At 37.7% G+C, this 18,322-nt stretch overlaps 1 protein-coding gene and 1 long non-coding RNA gene across 8 annotated transcripts; one reads left to right on the top strand and one right to left on the bottom strand.

Annotated features, from left to right (window-relative positions):
• Positions 1 to 2,055: 2,055 nt before the first annotated feature.
• LOC136346016 (uncharacterized) lies at positions 2,056 to 11,178 on the bottom strand. 3 transcript variants are annotated; one of them, XR_010733247.1, is made up of 4 exons: positions 10,506 to 11,178; positions 8,205 to 8,372; positions 3,284 to 3,523; positions 2,056 to 2,470 (listed from the first exon to the last, which is right to left on the bottom strand). It is a non-coding gene; the product is annotated as an uncharacterized lncRNA (long non-coding RNA). The 3 variants fall into 3 exon arrangements; XR_010733246.1 differs by lacking the exons at positions 8,205 to 8,372; positions 10,506 to 11,178 and adding an exon at positions 6,550 to 7,437; XR_010733248.1 differs by lacking the exons at positions 8,205 to 8,372; positions 10,506 to 11,178 and having other exon boundaries at positions 2,056 to 2,201; positions 2,237 to 2,470; positions 3,284 to 3,905.
• On the top strand, positions 4,086 to 18,274 carry LOC136346014 (uncharacterized). Of its 5 annotated transcripts, none has more exons than XM_066294836.1 (7): positions 12,375 to 12,956; positions 13,833 to 13,965; positions 14,014 to 14,578; positions 14,634 to 14,914; positions 16,882 to 17,331; positions 17,387 to 17,763; positions 17,807 to 18,274. In XM_066294836.1, exons 1-7 carry the CDS (start codon positions 12,947 to 12,949, stop codon positions 17,845 to 17,847), a joined length of 1,857 nt encoding a protein of 618 aa, XP_066150933.1. In that variant the 5' UTR covers positions 12,375 to 12,946; the 3' UTR covers positions 17,848 to 18,274. The 5 variants fall into 5 exon arrangements, with proteins under 5 accessions (XP_066150929.1, XP_066150933.1, XP_066150930.1 ...); XM_066294833.1 differs by adding an exon at positions 13,711 to 13,777 and having other exon boundaries at positions 12,376 to 12,956; positions 17,387 to 18,274; XM_066294832.1 differs by lacking the exon at positions 12,375 to 12,956 and adding an exon at positions 4,086 to 4,347 and having other exon boundaries at positions 17,387 to 18,274.
• Positions 18,275 to 18,322: the final 48 nt, after the last annotated feature.

Genomic DNA, 18,322 nt, shown 5'->3' with positions numbered 1-18,322 from the left:
TGCAGTATGATGATGGTTGGTTGATGATTTATACAGCAAGCATAAATCATAATTAAGTGTATACTGCGGTTGTCCTTAAAAAAATTGGGAGTGCCTATTAACATTCTTCGTGACATTTAGCCAAATCTTCAACCCATTGATGTAGGTCTAAAAAGCTTAATTCGTGTGTCATGCAGGTTTTTTAGTCTCGGTTAATAAAAGCTCATTCTAAACAAATTAAGGTGTCAAATGCCTCATCATTGAATAGGTTTTATAAACATTTTCGCATGAGTATCAAAGTAATGGTGTGCCAAAGTGGTGGGTGGATCACTTCGTCATGTGCTGGGCATTTATTATGAGTTCCTAATCCTATAAGTGCCATTCTGCGAAGAATTTATGCATCTCTTTCACACTACATTCCATAAGACGAAAAAAATCTTCTGCATTCCAATGTTTTTAGTTTCTGAAACCTTTCAGGAATAAACGTCACTTTCATTAAGCCTCCAATTTATTATGTCACCTGGCAACGTGGCGTAGAAATATCGTTGGGCATATCTGTCAATGTCAGCCTAAGTCTGATGTGGGCGTTGAGTAACAAAATGCCAAGCGCTGCGTGGCCATTTCCATAAATTTTTCAATTATTCACTAGAAAATGCTTAATTTTGTAGTTAACCCGAATTAAGTTGAACCGAACCTTGAGACTGACTACATTTTTTTTTATTTGTGTATTTGTCTGAAGTAGGTGCCGGATTTTGCTTGGGAGGTTCAGGTTTATTGGTGTTATCCGATTGATAGACACAATGTCTTGGTGTGTCGCAGCTGTTCTAACATGGAACCTGCTACCGGATCTGATTGATCTGCTAATTCGTATTCACGTAACTGTACAAGTGAACCACTCACTTTCGAATATCGGTACACATATATGTATCAATATTCTAATTCAACACCTCCAGATTTATCAGAATCAATAAATAACCCATAGAAATCGACAATTTATACGTAAATAAAGATCTAAAGCGCTCGTCGCGCGTTTCAGAGCAAAAAGAGAATCCTACGACATTTCTACCTATAAGGACTATCTCCGAAGCAAATAAATAATTGCAATTTTAGAACTGGTTTTGCACCGGCCCACACCGAATAATTGTTTACTTTTTGTTATATGTAAAGTGGCTTGGAAAAATCGATCTAGAGAGTGGGCTGAGGATTTCTTGCTTAGGTAGTAATTTAAGTCAGACGTACACTAGTTAACTGGATTAAAAGTGGGTATTCAGATATGGTGGATTAGGCACTTATGGGTTCTGGTACCGCTCAAAATGGTAAAGAATGTACCCGCAGCTTAGTCGAGGAAATAATCACTCACCAACGCCTCCAAAATGAAATCCTATACCTCGATTGTATCTACCACTTACATTCGAAGAATAAACCATCTACAGGGTGAATCTTAGACAGAATCGTTATATAACGTTTTTTTTTAATCTCTAAACAACTAACCAAAAAAAGGTATAATAATGTACAAAACTTCTTAAACAAACAATTTTCTCACAAGTGGATAGGTCGCAATTGGCCAATAGGATGGCCCGCAAAATCACCAGACCTAAATCTATGTGATTTTTATATGTGGCGTGCGAAAAGTTGGTTGTTTAAGAGTGAAATTAACGCAGCGACAGGGTTGTGTGAACAAATAACAAACACCGCAGAAATAATTCGAATAAGATCTCTTCTAACGCTAAGTACAGAGGTCGTGGAGGAGGCGAACGCCGATTTGTGAAAATGAAACCAATAACGACAATTTTGAACATTTTTTGTAGCCAGTCGTGGGGTGAATAATACTCAAAGAATTTGGTATTTATTTAAACTTTCATACTGGCATATGTCAGTTGTTTTTGAGATATAGAAAAAATCTTACATGAAGGTTTTGCTTAGTTTTTGGCGTCTATGTCATGTTAACAAGAACACTTTTACTTAAGATTTACCCTGTATAGTTAGGACCATTGGATGACAATACATTAATTAAATCAACTTACACAGAATAATCATTAAGCATTTCCTTGGTTGTAAAATTTTTGGAACCGTCATATACCTTTTATTTTCCTACATAAAGTATAATTCATTCCGTAAACTGTGTCGTCTTTAGCATGTATGGCGCTCCGGACCGTCACCCGACCTCGTTTGAAAAATGTGATAAGTGGTCACTTCAAAATTCCATTTTGAACCTCAAAAAACTAGAGAAGCTATGATGGACGATATGAAAAATGACTTTTTTTTATCCACAGAACGAAATGTTGAAGTATCTCGTTTTCTCCTCAGTTTTGATTCCTACAGCGTACTAAGTTTTCTCGTTCGAAACCTGAGACATCCTGTATAATTTTTGTATATATGTTAATATCTCTTTGACCACTGTTTCTAGCGATTATTTTTATTCTACGCGTTCGTACTTCTTTGTCCCTTGATAACAGCTACATTAAGGCATCTAAGTCTCTCGTGTTCCAGCCTGAAATTTCCCTCACTTTTCAATAGCATAGAATTTTCTTTGATCTGCGTGCTGATTAAGACCAAAAGCATCAGAACAAAATTAAAAAATATATTAAAACTATTTTAGACATTTACTTGAGCATTTGCAAAAATACAATTCTTTTTTAGGACACCCTATGCGGTAACGAGGCTCATAAACGAATCGTAGCTTTAGATCAATATACGTTCCAATTTAATGGTCACCCCGTACAATAAGGCCAACGACTCATGTTCATGATGATTAGGTCACCGATATCGAGAAATATCAACGAATTCATTAAGTCGCTAATTCTTCACATTCCTAACATAGAAGCCAAATATTTGAATTCCCGCGTGGAGGTATCAGCAATTTATTCATTCTCCAACAAGACAAAACCAAGTCCTACGATAACCATAAATGGCACAATTGAATGAAATTAGGATGCTAATCATAATTAGAAGTGACGACCTACGTTTACTGGGTAGGAATAGGATGTCCCGAAATCGAACTGAGCATTCACAGATCATGGAAGTGGTAAAAGATATTAGGATGGTTAAATTGCGGAAAAGTTCTGTGATTTGGCAAAAAATCAATGCTTGTTTTTTGTTTAGTAAAATGGAATGGCCCGCCCGGTCACTTGATTTAAACCCTTGCGACTTTTTCTTATTAAAATTTTCTTATGTATAGACGGAGTCTGAAATTAAGTGTCTCTAAACCTCGTCCGCAAATGGAGCCAACTTCAATTTTAATAAACCATTCTATGCAAAATTGCACTTGAACTAGGCAATGCCAACATAAACCTTTTTTGCATACCTAAAGTTGTGGAGTTGACCAAATATGGTGGCCTATTACCATATGAAAGGTGTGAAGAGACAAGCTCGGTTGGCGCACTGTCTCTGCATCATTACCGCTAAGGAACTCGCGGATATGGGGGGACAAAGTGGGGCCCCGATGGAAGCACTTTGCTGGTCCACCCACGTGCTAGCTGCGATGGGTCCACGCAACTTTTAGCACATAGGCGGGTGCTTGGGATGGTACTGCAGAACGAGCTTTCTAAATATAATTGAAGGACTATAAGGAGAGCTATAGTGAAACTCAACTGGTACATCATAGCGATTGCCTTTGTTATCGTCTAATTTATCGCATATTGCGTTGTGCACTTCAAGTGCAGGTACTTCAAACAGTTAATTAAGGATTGTTCAGCTCGATTATCAACATCTTACCCATTGGAAAGTGTTGGTTTTTATTTATATACATTAATTTGTATATTTACCCATGATACGCTAATGAAGATCTGCAAGACTAATACCACGCGAAGAATTGGGCTCCTAGCAAACTGGACTTACAAACATACTGCAAATGTATATTAATATTTTTTATTATTTCTTTGAAATTATACAGTTTCAATCCAAGTTTCTGAGCGTTTATTGGAGACTTTCCCCAAAACATCTCTAAAGCAGAGATTTCCTGGTTGATGCAAGGTCCCCCCACGGTTCCTTTGGAGGAATTTGTTGGTACCCGTCTTCAGCCCGCCCTGAATGAAATCCTACACATTCTCAATCTATTTACGTGATTAATACAGTAAATGGAAGCATGTATGCCGAGAAACACTCCTGGTCCTTACGTCTCATATTCCCGACCTAACACCAGAAAGAAAATGCGGAAAGTCTCCATTCAAACTTTGGTTTGTTGACATGTTCGGTAAACGGAAGTTGAATTTCTTTGTTTTTCAATAAATTTATCTGCCCAACAATCTTTTCTTGCTTTAAAGTGCACCTATACTATGTGATATTATTGAGTAGTGAGTGATTGAAACAGCATGATGCTTTAGCGCCTGGCTGCTTAGTTACAATGGATTACCTTCAATCTTTCTTGAGGTAAGAGCTTTTCTCGTTTTTATACAGAAAATTAATGTCCAGATTCGCGGGACATTGATCAAATATTCGCATTTTAAGGTGCATTAAAGCAACCCAGTTCATTCGAAAAAACTCTAAACCTACAATTTTTTGTCCCATCCGACAACATTGTGCATATCTATCAAAATCTGACGCCTGTCTTTAGAAACAGATACATGTCGCGACGTTGTCACTTTCGTAGTTTAGTTAAAACGCAATACATGGAGCATTTTTTCTTCCGAATATCCCCAATATTTAAGCATTAGGTGTTGATGTAAATTTTTTAAAATGTATAGAAAATATTTCTAACTATCAAATCTGTAAATTTCCTCGCATTACTCTTCAGTTATGTGCGATTATCTGTTCCACTACAAATGGTGGAAATTATCGATACATCAAGAAAAATATGATTTAGTCAAATTTTCAAATACCGCACTGCTATTACTACTTTTGATTAATCGTATAGAAAAATAGTTTTGTGGGGATTTACATTGCTCAAATCCTATAGGTCATTCTGTGGAGAATTGATGCATCTTCTTTGCATTACTTTCCATCAGGCGAAAAAATCTTCACCACGCAAAGATTTTTATTTTCCGAAACTTTTTAATCATGAACCTCGTTTTACTTAAATCTACAATTTATTATTCCATCTTGCAACGTGGCGTAGAAACATCGTTGGGCATATCTGTCAAAGTCAGCCTAAGTCTAATGTGGGCGTTAAAAAAACAAATGCCAAACGCTGCGTTTCTAGTTCAATAAATTTTTCAATTACTGTGATGAAAACGATTCATGTTTAGTTAACCCGAACTGAATCTTAAAATTAACGACTTTTTTCCATTTGTGTGCCAGTCTGATGTAGTACTTGCGGGTTAAATTATCACATAAACATGTACAGGGTGCCCCAATAGGGTATAGTCAGTAATTGTGTTATAGCAAAAAATTAAATAAATGTACAAGGTGTCTGAAAAAAGTGTGACATTAGGCTCACCATCATCTATCCAATTGTAAAAAATAACATTAAAAAGCCAATATATGATTGGTACGTCCCGGTTCATTTCTGGCATATTTCTTTAATGTCCCAGAGGGCTCTTGCAAGTTTTACTGTACCCGGCCGGCAGACTATCGCAAATCGTCCTGCAGAGAATCCGCACTTTTGCGTCTGCTGGGGAATATTTTTTTCATATTTGAAATTTACTTTGAAGTGCTGAAAATAGTCAGTGCACCTCAACATTAATAGAGCGAAATGCGGTGGTCGTGTATTCAGATTTGGAGAAGGTGGAAATTACGGATTTTGACATTTTTTGGAAATTTTGGAGCTGCAACTTCCCAGCTAAAATGCAAAAATTCTCTGTCCATGTCTTTCCTATCGATCGGTTACCTAATAAATTCTATACATTCTGAGTCCTCCAGTTTTACCTGCCCACAGAATCAATTTCTGCCAAAAGAAAAACCGGTCTTTTTCCAAAGTAGGAAATTTAGTCATCGCCGTAGGTTTGGTATCACCATCAGTAAAATCGCAGATTTATAAACCCGAGGATACGATTAACTTTTAAAGCTAATTATTCTTCGGTTTGAATATTAATAAATTCCATAAAAGGAAATTCCAAATGATTTACCTGACTACTTTAAGGTAGATTTGCTTAATATAGGTGTGACATAAAAGAATCCTGTTTTGTTGAGAAGCGAAATGCTCGTGATGGGTTAATCATACGAGGAGCGTTCCAAATACACCGGAAAGGTAAAGTATGCACTTTGTAGCCTTTTTGAATAGGCTTAATGTTAACACTGCCGCTATTGAAGCCAATATCGATAAATCCTCGTATATTATTCTTGATGTCTTCACTATTATTGTTTTACGGCTATCATAAAGTTCGTATAAGGAAAATGAAAGACTGAAGCTTCCTACGCGTTTATGCTATAATAATGTGTGTATATTTGTTAAATAAGTTTGCTGCGTTTGAGAGAAAACGTTAGATTTCACTTCGTAACACTTTGCATATCATTGTAAGATAATTAAAACGTGCAATTATCATTTTTCGACATTTTCATGCATGTATTCATGAATTCCCTGGCTAAGCCGTCCTCTACAGGGTGAAACATGTCATCATGATGAAATTTCTGAGGGCGATTGTACTCTGCTAAATAATAAAAAAAATGCTAATAGACTCATAGCCAAAAATGCACCAATTTCGATATAGAGGGCAGCTCAGTTGTGACCTCCTAGATCCCCCGACTTGAATAGTGCAGACTTTTTTGAGAGGCCAATGAAAATCAGTGGTGTATCAAACTCTATTTGACACGAAAGAGGAATTGCGAAATAGAATAGTGTATTTATGCAAAATCATCCGCAACACTGGAATATTTGCGAGAGTCGGTCAGATTTGCAACAGTTTTTATAATTTAAATTTCTTTTAGATTTATTTTTATTTTAAGAAACTTGATTAAGTGTTACGAATTGCTTCAGGCAGTTGATAGCCGAGCCGAATGATTTTTTTTACTTTTTTTACGTTCTTGATTTGCATCGATGGATATTTTTGCAAATTCTACGAAGACGGTAATGATGCAAAGATACTGCAAAAGACCAAAAAGTTAACGAAATTGAAGAAGGAGTTGAAATTTGTTGTTGTCAGAACTCATACAGGGTGTTCACAAGAAAGATACAAAGCATTAAATAGTATATGACCTAAAAACGTAACACCTTGTATATGGCTACCGACGATTTTTACATTTTGTTGTAGAGGGTTTTAAAGAAAATAAGTGTGGCTAATTTCAAACAATTTAGTCAAGGCATATACATACACGTGAGAAAGCGCATCTCTCTATAGATAGACCTCTCTATTAGAATTTTTTTATTATACTACTTATCATCAAAAAAATGCTACTCCTGGAAATATCGCACGTATTTTAATGAAACTTTGTAAATATATTGAAAATACTATGTAAAGAAAATTATGTTAGTTTGGAGTCAACCGAAGTCCAAAGTCTTTAAAATTGTAATAATGTGAACTATAGAAACTTACACACTCGGAAACATGTCTGGACATGTTACTAAGCAAATAGTCGATGTCCTCTTTAGGTAGTGTGTTCCATACAACTTGAATTGCATTCCATAACCTGCTAAAATACGTAGTGAATTTTCCAGGGTGGTAACGTTTCTTGCTATCATGTCCCATACGCGTTCTATAGGGGAAATGTCAGGAGAGCGTGGAGGCCGAGCAAGCAGATCAATTTTGCGACGTACATTTTCTTGTCGGGAAAGCACGTTTCCAGCACGCTGAATGTATGGTGTAGCTACTGGTGTTAACACTTCCTGTGTTATACTTATTTAAAAATCTTATCAGTTTCAGAACTACTCGGAATTTGACGCATTAATTCTACGTGTTGCAATTTTTATGGCAGGTAATATGATTTATCGAGTACACGTTACACCCTGTATATTGTAAATGAACGTTTCAAATTAGGGTTCGATTATTTATAAAACGATTAATTGATGCTGAAAGTGAAACCTACTATGTTGTGTAAGTACCAGGACGATGAGTTGCAGTTGTTAATATTGCATTGACTAAAATAAATTGGGTGATAAATATAGAATTTGCGCTATTTCCGGATGTGTCGCCGAAACCAAAAGTAATAGACATTTTGCCAAAAAGTGCCACTTGTTTATCTAGGCGATATTCGGTGTTTCGCCCGCATAACTCATGTTAATTATGTTATGAGTTTATCCACTCCACGTGAAACCAATTTGGCGTTTTTCCTTTTAGTGCAGCGGCTATTAATACTTTCCGACAATTTACAAATTTTACCCAGAACAATGCCCTTTTTCTTCATAATTTCGATACCCCCTTTCCCTCCTATCTATATTACGCTTTTCCATCCGTTCACCGTCGGTCTCATTAACTCTAAAGGATGAACCAGGTTCGACACTATGAATTTCGGAAACGTAAACAAGTCCGCTTTCGAAATTTTTGCAACTGCTTGCTGGAGAAGTCCGAAAATAGTCCAGAATCCTACAAAAATAAATCAATGTCAATATGAAACACGCAATTGTAGCTACTTTTAGGTGTTCCCGAGGTACATAACATTTGGATAAAAATCAGTGGCGGATCGGAAAATTTGTCCAAACATTTCTAAAGTTTGAATTTCAATCACTGTCTAGCTAAGTCTTCGAAATTCTAGTAAAAATCCCTGCAGATCTAGGAGTCCTCCGTAACACCCGGAATTGATGCAGTACCGAGGGGTTCTAAAACAGAAAAACTTGTTTGTCGATAGGACATTATTTTGTCATCGAATTTATTCTTACAATCTTTAGCAAAAAAATATCCTGAAGGAGGGGGGGGTGTACAATTTAGAACCGCTCAGTATAGCTTTTTGGAGAATGGTTCCTTGCCTATTTTCGATTCTCAAACCGTCACTTTAAGGGCTCCGAGACCTTCTAAGCTCTATTTATGTTGAATTTTAGTCCCAGATCCATAATAGCAGCACCAGTCAGAATGCAAACCAAAGACTAAGACTTCGAAACACAGTGGGGCCGCAATTGCAAATGAGTTGGTAAAAACAAAATTGCAAAAATCCAATGAATCTGCATTGGTCATAAAGCGCATGCAAGACTCGAAGACGTTCCGAACAAGATTACCCTAATTAGGATCCTTCTAATAAAAATAGTGCCAAAACTGAGAAACCGAAGAAAACTTTATTTACTGCCCTTAGTGTGAAGAGAGATATGAAAAATTCTAATTGGTATATTGACTCTGGAACACAAATGTGGTAAGACCAAACTACAGAGAGTATCCAAATGGCTGGACCAGAGCCCAAAGGACACTAATGAATCAACCAACACTGAGATGTATTTGATGAGCAGATTTTTTGCTGAGGCTACACTCCATATGGAATTTGGTGTGGCTTTAGCCAAATTTGAAACATCTCGCGGTGCTTGAATTTAAGGCTTAAACCCGTACCGACCTTATGGGGGTGGTGAGGTTAGGAATAGGGGGATGGTGCTTAAAAATTTCACCCAGGGCGCTAGATTTCTAAGGCCAGCCCTGGCCTGCTTTCAGATGGGAAAAGGCATAACTTTTAATCCAAAAGTATGAGTATTGTAGGACATTTTAAGGGTAGCGAGGCATATATAGGGTGGACCATCCAAAGGGAATAAATTTAATATTTGCATATTTCTACATATGGGGAAAAGAAATGAAACGTGTCAATTTTAAATTATGAAATTACATTCTGTAACGAAAAAAGGTGTTCCCTAAATTTAAACCCCCTTTACATTCCGATCGCCCCTCCTCCCATTTTTTTTAAATTGGAAGTATTGGTTTGCGATAACTCATTTGAAAGGTATTTTCATTTTGTATTCAAAACTGCTATCGTGTTAGGTTTTATTTGAATGAATAATAAAAAAAATGGTAATTGACGAAATTCTTTATAACAAACTAAAAGCTTATTTATTAATATTATTTCGTTGTTGATAATGTTATTAAATAACACAACAAATAAATCTCAACGTACCTATACTTAATTTTTCCAAATTGGCGGATAGGAAAGCGAGGATCACTAGAATGGCCAGCACGATCACCTGATCTTACTTCATTAGAGTTCTTATGACGATATGTATACCGGTGTACAAAACTAAACCACGCGATCTAGCTGACTTAAAAAGAAGAGTATCGCTTGAGAAAAGATCGTTTAGACCTCAGATGTTGTTTAATGATAAAAACCATTTTTATTTACGGTTAAGATACTGCCAAGAGGTTCGGGGGATGTATTTTGAACCTCTCATAGAAAATTGAGATTGATTTGTTTTATTATTTTCCTACATTATTAATAACAAAAGGTATTATTTATTAAGTTTTAAGTTTATTGTAGAGAATTTATTGTTTTTTCTATTATTCTTACAAGTAAAATCTAAAACAATTTCAGTTTTGTACAGAGCATGAAAAAACCTTTCAAATGAGGTATCACAAGTCCATACTGCCAACTTAAACATTTTAGAGTTGCAATCGTAAGGAAACGGGGTGGAATTTTTAGGGAGGAAATTTTTACGTTAGAGGATGCATGTTCTGAAATTAAAATTTGCATGAGTGCTGATAGCCACTTAATAAGTGACTTTCCAGAGGACAAAGGCGAGTGATACTGCTTACTTCAAAAGAAAGCGCAAATCTCCGATTATACGGGATGTCCCCAGGTGTATTGGCCATAGCTTTATAGTATGTTACCGAAGCAATTTTAACTGAAATAGTGAATTTGTAGTTACTTTTATTTCCTAAGGCGTAATAACTAAAGAGGGTGACAGTGGATTGGCATTATTTATGGCAATAAAGCACAGCTTATCAGTAACCATGGCTTATTAATAAATCACAGTTTATCAACAAACACCATTTGTTATTATTAAATTAACAATAAACTAAAAACTAGTTACAAAAGAAGCATTTTATTACATTAATTGTAAATATGTGTTATACGAATGAGGCGGATTGTTCATTTATATATTGGGGAATAACGCCTCACGCCTCCCCCTCACATGCTCCTACAGACCTTATACCCACCTGGGGCATTATAATAAGAGATTTGTGTAGGCGTTGTTGGAGGGGGGACGGAATAAAGCCCTCCAAGGCATCTTCGACCTGAAGAAATGGTTGCCGGCGGTGGAGTGGAAGACAGACGTTGAGGGGGTGGAGAAAGAGAGCAAGGGTGTCTTCTTAGTGCATCGATTAATCAGGTTTCTTCAGGTTAGCGGCATCGACAGAAACTTCGGTAATCGACAAATGTTGCCGAATAAAAAGAGGAGCTAATTGAAAATAGTAAAATTCCATTATACAGGGTTATTCACGCTATACGACTATTTGCACTCGTTATAACACACACGCCTTAATCGGTAAAAACTAAAATGATCTTGACATTAGAGAGGATTTTTAGAGTAATAGAGAGTTTATGGGATTCGGGGTAGCTTAAATACCCAATCAGGGGATCGGTACCCATTAATAGGGTCAATCCACAGTTGGTAACTTTTTAAATCCTTAAACCGTATCTTGAGACAAAGGCAAAAATTGAGAATTTACGGGGAATTGCAGCTGTAAAGATTTTGACCAAATAAGGATGAATTTAGACCTTTGTCTTGATAAGGATAAAAGAGTGAAAGTTCCTTTATGCAGGGCAACCCTTACAGAAAGAAAATGGGTTCCCAACATATGGTCATCACGGACATGATCGGACGGATTGCATAGGCATAGGCGTAGCCTGAGGGTACATTACACACTCTAGAAAAAAAGTACCTTTGCAGACTAAACTAAAAAATAAACTAAATTAACTATCTGATATTTTGAAATATCATAGGCAACTAGATACATTGAAACTTTGAACTAAAAGACGCCAAATGGCGCAAGGAGCCATTATTTAGTGCATTCTGCAAAAACGCGAAGACTTAGCTATGAACACCCTAGTACCATTCGATGGGTATTTAAAAACTACATATCCTGGTAAGTTAAAAAATATGGCATTGCATTTAGATTAATCCAGTTATAGCCACTTAAAGTCCTCATTTGAATAGTTTTAATTTTTGCACACCCTGTATAAGCTGGCAAGTTTTTCATGATTGGGATATAAAGTATGATCCATTATTACACTACACTGTAAATTACGCTTACATAACTTAAATACTGCTTAAGTGGTTAAAACATGAAAATTAGGCCAAATTTTTACAAAATTTAAATTATTTCAAAAACCGTAAGTGCTAGGTATTGTAAACCTTATTAAAACACACATTTATTTTGATCGGAGAATCCAAAAATGCAACAATATACAAGGGGTTCCATTTAAAAAAACACAACTTTGATACTTTTAGCACTTTTGGGACACCCTGTATAATATGAAAATAATTTTAAAAAGTAGCCATAATAGATCCCCATATAACCCAAAAGAAAAATTTTTAGAAAACCTCGTATTTTGGCCACAATATTCCGAGCCGTATAGCGTGAATAACCCTGTATATTGAAGATTGCTGGGCATGGACGCACCAAGATTCTCTGAGAGCGGGTAGTTTTGGTTCTGACCTCCTGTAGATGCGGAAGTAAGGGGAAAATTTCATACCAAATGAAGGCGCCACTGTAGAAAAGGAAAATCGAAACGAAAACGAAACAAAAATAGAGAGTTTTGAGCTTGCCGCCAACACTGGCGTGCCTAATCAAGAACCATAGAGCGGCGGCAACCTAAGAACGCCCGTACGGGTTAATTATAACTCGGAAACGGGCATCTAGTGCCAAATATGGTTCAATCTCGGGTTTCACGACGGCCTAATCGAGAATAAACCGGGATACACGACGGCGGGAGAGGCGTCCCGACGCCCAAAATAACTGGCCACGACGCCAATATCGGCCTTGTACGGCCAGTACGCGCGGGCTTTTGGCTTTTACTCACTTTTTACACATTTATTTCATGTTGACACTATCAATAAGGTTTTCGGTGGAACCTTCCGATGGAACTTCTTCCTAGTTCTCGACGTTCAACTGGATTTTAGGCCGAAGAACCATCAGCAAGGTGTGACTCTTAATGTTGATACCACTGTGATATTAATTAGTTCCGAAATATGATTGAAAGTAAGTTATGGCAGTTTGTGTAATTTGCTTTTTGTGCATTAACCAAAACCTTCTAAAGACGTCCAGAAAGGGAGGTTGAGGCTTCCCTTCGTGGCGGTAGCTTCCTGCTGCCTTCTTGGGCCTAATAGAACATCGCTATTTTTATATCGTTCATTTTTTCTTTTTGCTGGAAAAATCAGTGCGATTCGGGAGCGATTTGAACAAAAATTTTCTCTAGAGTTTTCTTAGACCAGAGACAGAGCATCCTGAGATAGTCGCTTTTTCCATTGGACAACTAAGAAAAGTTCGCTCTTTATTAATTTATTTTTACTTGTTTTCGCACAGAATTTTCTTGCTTCTGCAGCATGGCGGAGGAGAAAAACACTGTTTTCATTATATAACTTGCGTGTTTTGGATTTCTTTCCGGGCTCCTTCAATCCCTGTTTTCCAAAAAATCTGTCCCTTTAAAGGAGGGCTAAAACTGCTCGATATTTCGAGGCAATTTTATTCAAGTTTATGGGAGATTTTCAAATACCTCCCATAACATGTGCTTCTTATGCAATTTAATATCTCGGGACTCGCTGTTGCAGTTTGGAAACCATGATGGACATGCACCCAATTAAATTTTGGTGTCAAATTCCTTTGATCTCTCTTCTATTTTCAGCCCATTTTAATGCTTGTTCTATTAAACTACCGTCTCTTAAACTTAAAACAAACCTGTGAATCAGAGTCATTAATGGAAACAGCGTTGCGTAAAATTGTCTTTTATTTTTAGCCTCAACAAGTAACACAAATAGTTTTCGACTGTGAAGATATTTGCATCCAAGGATGCCGAACATATTGTAAACTTTTACCAGGAAGTGCAGTAATATAAATATAATAGAGGATTTCTTGCAGAGACGTCAACGATGCAAACAGAAGAAACTGACGAAGCCCTAATTAGCCCAGGAACTCCTTCATCGGACAAAATAATGACCTTCACTAAAGCCAATCCTGTCACGGATAGTTTGACTAAATCTGAACTTCCTGAGTAAGTATTTCCAGACTTTATTACTTCTTCAGCCAACCTCCAATTTAGGTGCTCCAGTCCCACAAAATTCATCAACCTAGAAGACGACATTGAAAAGGTTGAAGTGGACACTCGGGAGTCCTCTCTTTCCTCCTCAGACAATGACGTCGCATTTGAAGACAAACCTGAATTCATCCCCGTACCGGATTTTTCCGCAATCCCCCAGGAGAATCCCACCGAATCGGTTAAAAACTGGCTGAAGAAAATCACGGAAATCCAAAATGGGGCTGTGAAGAAAAGTGCTACCCCCGCAGCTGTGCCTTCAAGGGTGATAAAGTATCAAGACTTGCCCTATATGGGGGAGATAACTTTGGATAACTCGAAACCTCGAAGAGGGAGGAAGCCCAAGAAGGCGGACATCTGCCATTTGATCTACAAGAACTATGGCACGATTTTTCCGGGAACCCCCAATGCAAATAGCTACTTGGAGAAGCACAATTCTACCGCCTCAAAGAAGAGTTCAGCTCTGGATAAGCAGCAAGAGGACTTGGCTCAGAAAAGTGACGTGCAGAATAAAATTATTAGCAGTTTGCTTGAGAAGAGGCTTACTCAGGAAAGCAAACGATCTCTAACGGTAAATTTCTGCCAGTTACCTCTTCCGTAATTATTTGAAGATTTTTTTGCTCTAGGTTAAAACGAAAGGGGATCAAAATGAGCCCCTAAATCTCTGCATCAGAGACTTGAACCATTTGAACATAAGGCTGATGAACAAAGACGAGGAGGCCGTTACTCCGGAAATTAAGTCGGAACCCCCTTCAGATGATGACATAGAGCAGATTGTAGAAACCCCTTCGCCCTCCGAAATTGTTAAGGCCGAATTGAGGTTTCCTTCAGTCACTCCAGAGAGTGTGTCTACATCTAGTCCTTCGGACCCTCCCAATACACCTGAAGGTTCGTCGGGGCAAGGAAGGTACGTAAAACAACTATTCGTTTTTACCAAGAACCCTCCTCTCTAAACTATTTGATTTTTCCAATAATGTCAATAAACAAATTCCTTGTAAAACTAACAGTATTAATTAAATGGCGACAGCGCGTCACTCTTTTGTTTCAAAGTCTGTTATTGAGGTATGACAAAATATTTCAAAATTACACAGACACATGTTGCCGAACTTTGGTAGTTTTCTTTGGGTTTCGGATACGTTCTAATTCTTAGTATCAGTTCCTGTTCTTTTCTCTTCAACATGTTAGTGTTATACATCAATCACTTATGTGGGCGGGCCTGGACATTCTTGTCGTGTGATGTTCGTGCTAGGATCTCTCTTCTGATAAACAAGAATTTAGATTTCGAAATTTTCCAGATCCGGACCTTAATCAGTAAACATAGCAATTGCTTAAAATCCACAGCAACTTCCTTCTCGTCCAGAAAAATAAAAATTCATATTAAGTGCGTTTTTAAACCTGCCCCTTTAACTATTTGGTGCAGTGTCACCTCTTCGATGTTTTTGGAAAATGGAGCTTCCCTCATTTTTGCGGCAAGGTCCTAGATTCGAGCCTCTATTCATTAAATAAATTGGTGTATCATATCAATACAAAAATTACACTTTTCTCTATGTGGTTGTAACCTCAATTTATTTCCTGATTGTCACGATTAAGTCGTGATCCCACGTACCTGCAAACCGCACAGTTTGAAATGTATAAACAAAAACGTGGCAATCCAGGAAAAAGTCGAAAAGCTGTCCTGCCTGTATTTCACCTGTGGAACGTTTCTGTGGTAAATACTGATTAATTAGTTACGGAAACCCACAATAAACTTCTACATATGTAGAGATAATAAGCTGTGTTCCCACGTACCTCTCGGTTCCTCAACTTAACTTGGTTGGGTCGCGCGAATTGTCAAACCAACTGATATTTTCATCTTTTATAAGAAATCTTCATGTTTACTGCATTTCCGACTAAATTGTCCAACTAACCTCATGCGTTTTGTCAAGGCGGTCTCTTGTACAAGAAAAACTGTAGCGGAAAAACTCCATGTTGACTGTTGTTAAAATACCGTTTGGGGCAAAATAACTTGATTATTTAGAAATTCAATAAAGAAATAGTTTGAATATACAGGATATTCCATAAGCATACAAACAAACTTTCAAGGGATGTGGAACTCATAAAAACAAATATTTAGATCGAATGAAACTAGGTCCGAAATCTCTTCTTTTCCACGATACAGAATGTTTAATTTCGTATTTTTTTAAATATTTCCAAAAAGGTTTGATTTAAGGACACGAAATTAGGGACACACTACAGAGGGATAAATATGCATGTTGTGGAGTAGGCAGGAAATTGCCATTTATACTAGTTCCGATCTAATTAGAAACTATTTTAGATAGCCTCATAAAAAATAGTCGCAAAGGGTTAAATCAGGTGATCGTGCTGGTCAGTACACATTACCCCTCAAGAAGGTGTAAATTTTTGGAGGTAAACAAGCTGTTCGTGGAAGCCCAGGTTTTTTTCGTTACATCACCAGTTTCTCTAAAGTTATATAGCGTAAATAAGTAAGTTGAACCACCCTGTATATTGGACCTTTGCTATTATCGTTTTCATGTCTGAATGATTTTTAAAATGCGGTATTTCGTGGGTGTATTCTATAAGGATCTCAAGGACCCAATTTAAAAAGGCTAAATAAGTAATAGACCTAAGGCTGGCAAATGCAAAATAGCGAAAGTGTGGCGGCTAATTAACAAGTGAATAGTGGTTACGTGAGGTTATAATTAGCATACCCATCAACTTAAAACAGTAAGCCCGAGAAAATAATGTGTTTTAACAGTTCTAAGAGCGGTCTATTTCCATTAACGTTAGGAAATCTGCATCACCAATCAGTACCAAGTACTTCAGTTTAATGCAATGGAAAATTCTATACGAGAACGTTCCTTCATTATCTTACAGTTACGTGTACTGGCCCAACACGAGCCTCTTCATCCATCCCATGGCTCTCCAGCAGCAACTCATGATGTATCAAAGACTGGCCGGAAACATAAATTACACCCTCCCTAGTCACAGCCCCAGGCCTCCCGGCTCTGCTGACTCGAAATCCGAAAACACGGAACCATCCAGAAGAATCGCGCCCAAATCTTCGAAATCGCACGAATCTTCATCAGATTCCGGCCGCAGGCATCATCACGAAAGTAAATCCAAGAGGAATGCGAGTGGAAGCTCAAGCGACAAAGCTCCTGCGAAGAGGAAGAGGTCAGCCATATTTATCCCTCCCATTCCTCCTGAGAATGCTACCAATCCTGCTACTGAGGTTAGCATTTGCAAGTTTAAGTTCACCGGTGGGGCCAAACCTAGCTTGCAGGAAAAGAAGATGCTTTCTGTAGACTCAGGAGGAAATTTTAGGTCTTTAAGATTTTTTTCTTTAAGTTCTCTGTTTTAACCTCGTTTATCGTTATAGATATTACAGTGGTACTGGAGATAAAAGCATGAGAGGTTACGAGTTCTTCCCTCGAGAAACCTTGCAGCAACAAGCAACAAACAACCAAGGTTCCAGCACTGGAGCATTCCTCCAGGCCAGCGGGGAGAAAATCTACCCAGCCCCCCCTCTGGAATTCACCGGTGGTTCTTCGACTCAAGACTTTCTCCTCACTCCCGAACTGCCAGGATCCAGCATAGCAGCCATTCAGCAGGAGGTTACGAATACTACAGCCCTCCGAAACAAGAAAAGAAAGTCCAGGAAATCGATCCAGAGAGAGAAATTGGAGCAGACTTTCAAGGAGAAGGGGTTCCTGATCCAGACTCAGCAATTGGAGTCTGCGGAGGGGGCCACTTACTGTAAGTTCAGGCAGCTGAGGAAGTTCACGAAGTATCTGTTTAGGTCTTGGAAGGACTATTTGCCCGGGAATGTCCGGGAGTTAAGTGACTCTGAGCAGAGGGAATTGCAGCAAGCTGAAAGGGCACAACTACCTATTGAAAATTTGGATGAAATGTCTGTTAAGTCTGGCGATTTGGCCAGAAGCTCATAGCATTTTTGTCTTATTTCTGGGGTTTGGTGTACGAGATATTAATAACACTGTTAACCAAAGAGATGTATTGTAAATATAACCGCTTGGAAGTGAATAAAGACACATTTGACAGGGTCAAAGAGGGTGCTAACAATTTGGAAACGAACTACCTAATATTAGCCCTGTGGGCTTAAGTTTTTGTATATTTTTTCTGTTATTGTAGATGAGTAGGTCATAGGTTTACTGGTCTAATCTAGTCGGTATTTTAGAGCCTTATTGTTACATAGTACTGTGTACTTTTAATTGTAATTGTTAATTTAATAAAAACCAATTTGTTCTTATGAACATTTTCCAAGGAATCACCCCTTCCATAATCCCTTTTAAGGCGC

This window comes from Euwallacea fornicatus, chromosome 21, assembly GCF_040115645.1.
Source record: "Euwallacea fornicatus isolate EFF26 chromosome 21, ASM4011564v1, whole genome shotgun sequence".
Taxonomy (NCBI): domain Eukaryota; kingdom Metazoa; phylum Arthropoda; class Insecta; order Coleoptera; family Curculionidae; genus Euwallacea; species Euwallacea fornicatus.
This window is presented reverse-complemented; position numbering and strand designations above follow the sequence as displayed.

Bases quoted from the DNA above. Each gene is read 5' to 3' on its own strand.
- LOC136346014 (XM_066294831.1), top strand. The intron at 14,579-14,633 runs GTAAATTTCTGC...TTTTTGCTCTAG, and splicing joins AAAGCAAACGATCTCTAACG to GTTAAAACGAAAGGGGATCA. The intron at 14,915-16,881 runs GTACGTAAAACA...ATTATCTTACAG, and splicing joins GGTTCGTCGGGGCAAGGAAG to TTACGTGTACTGGCCCAACA.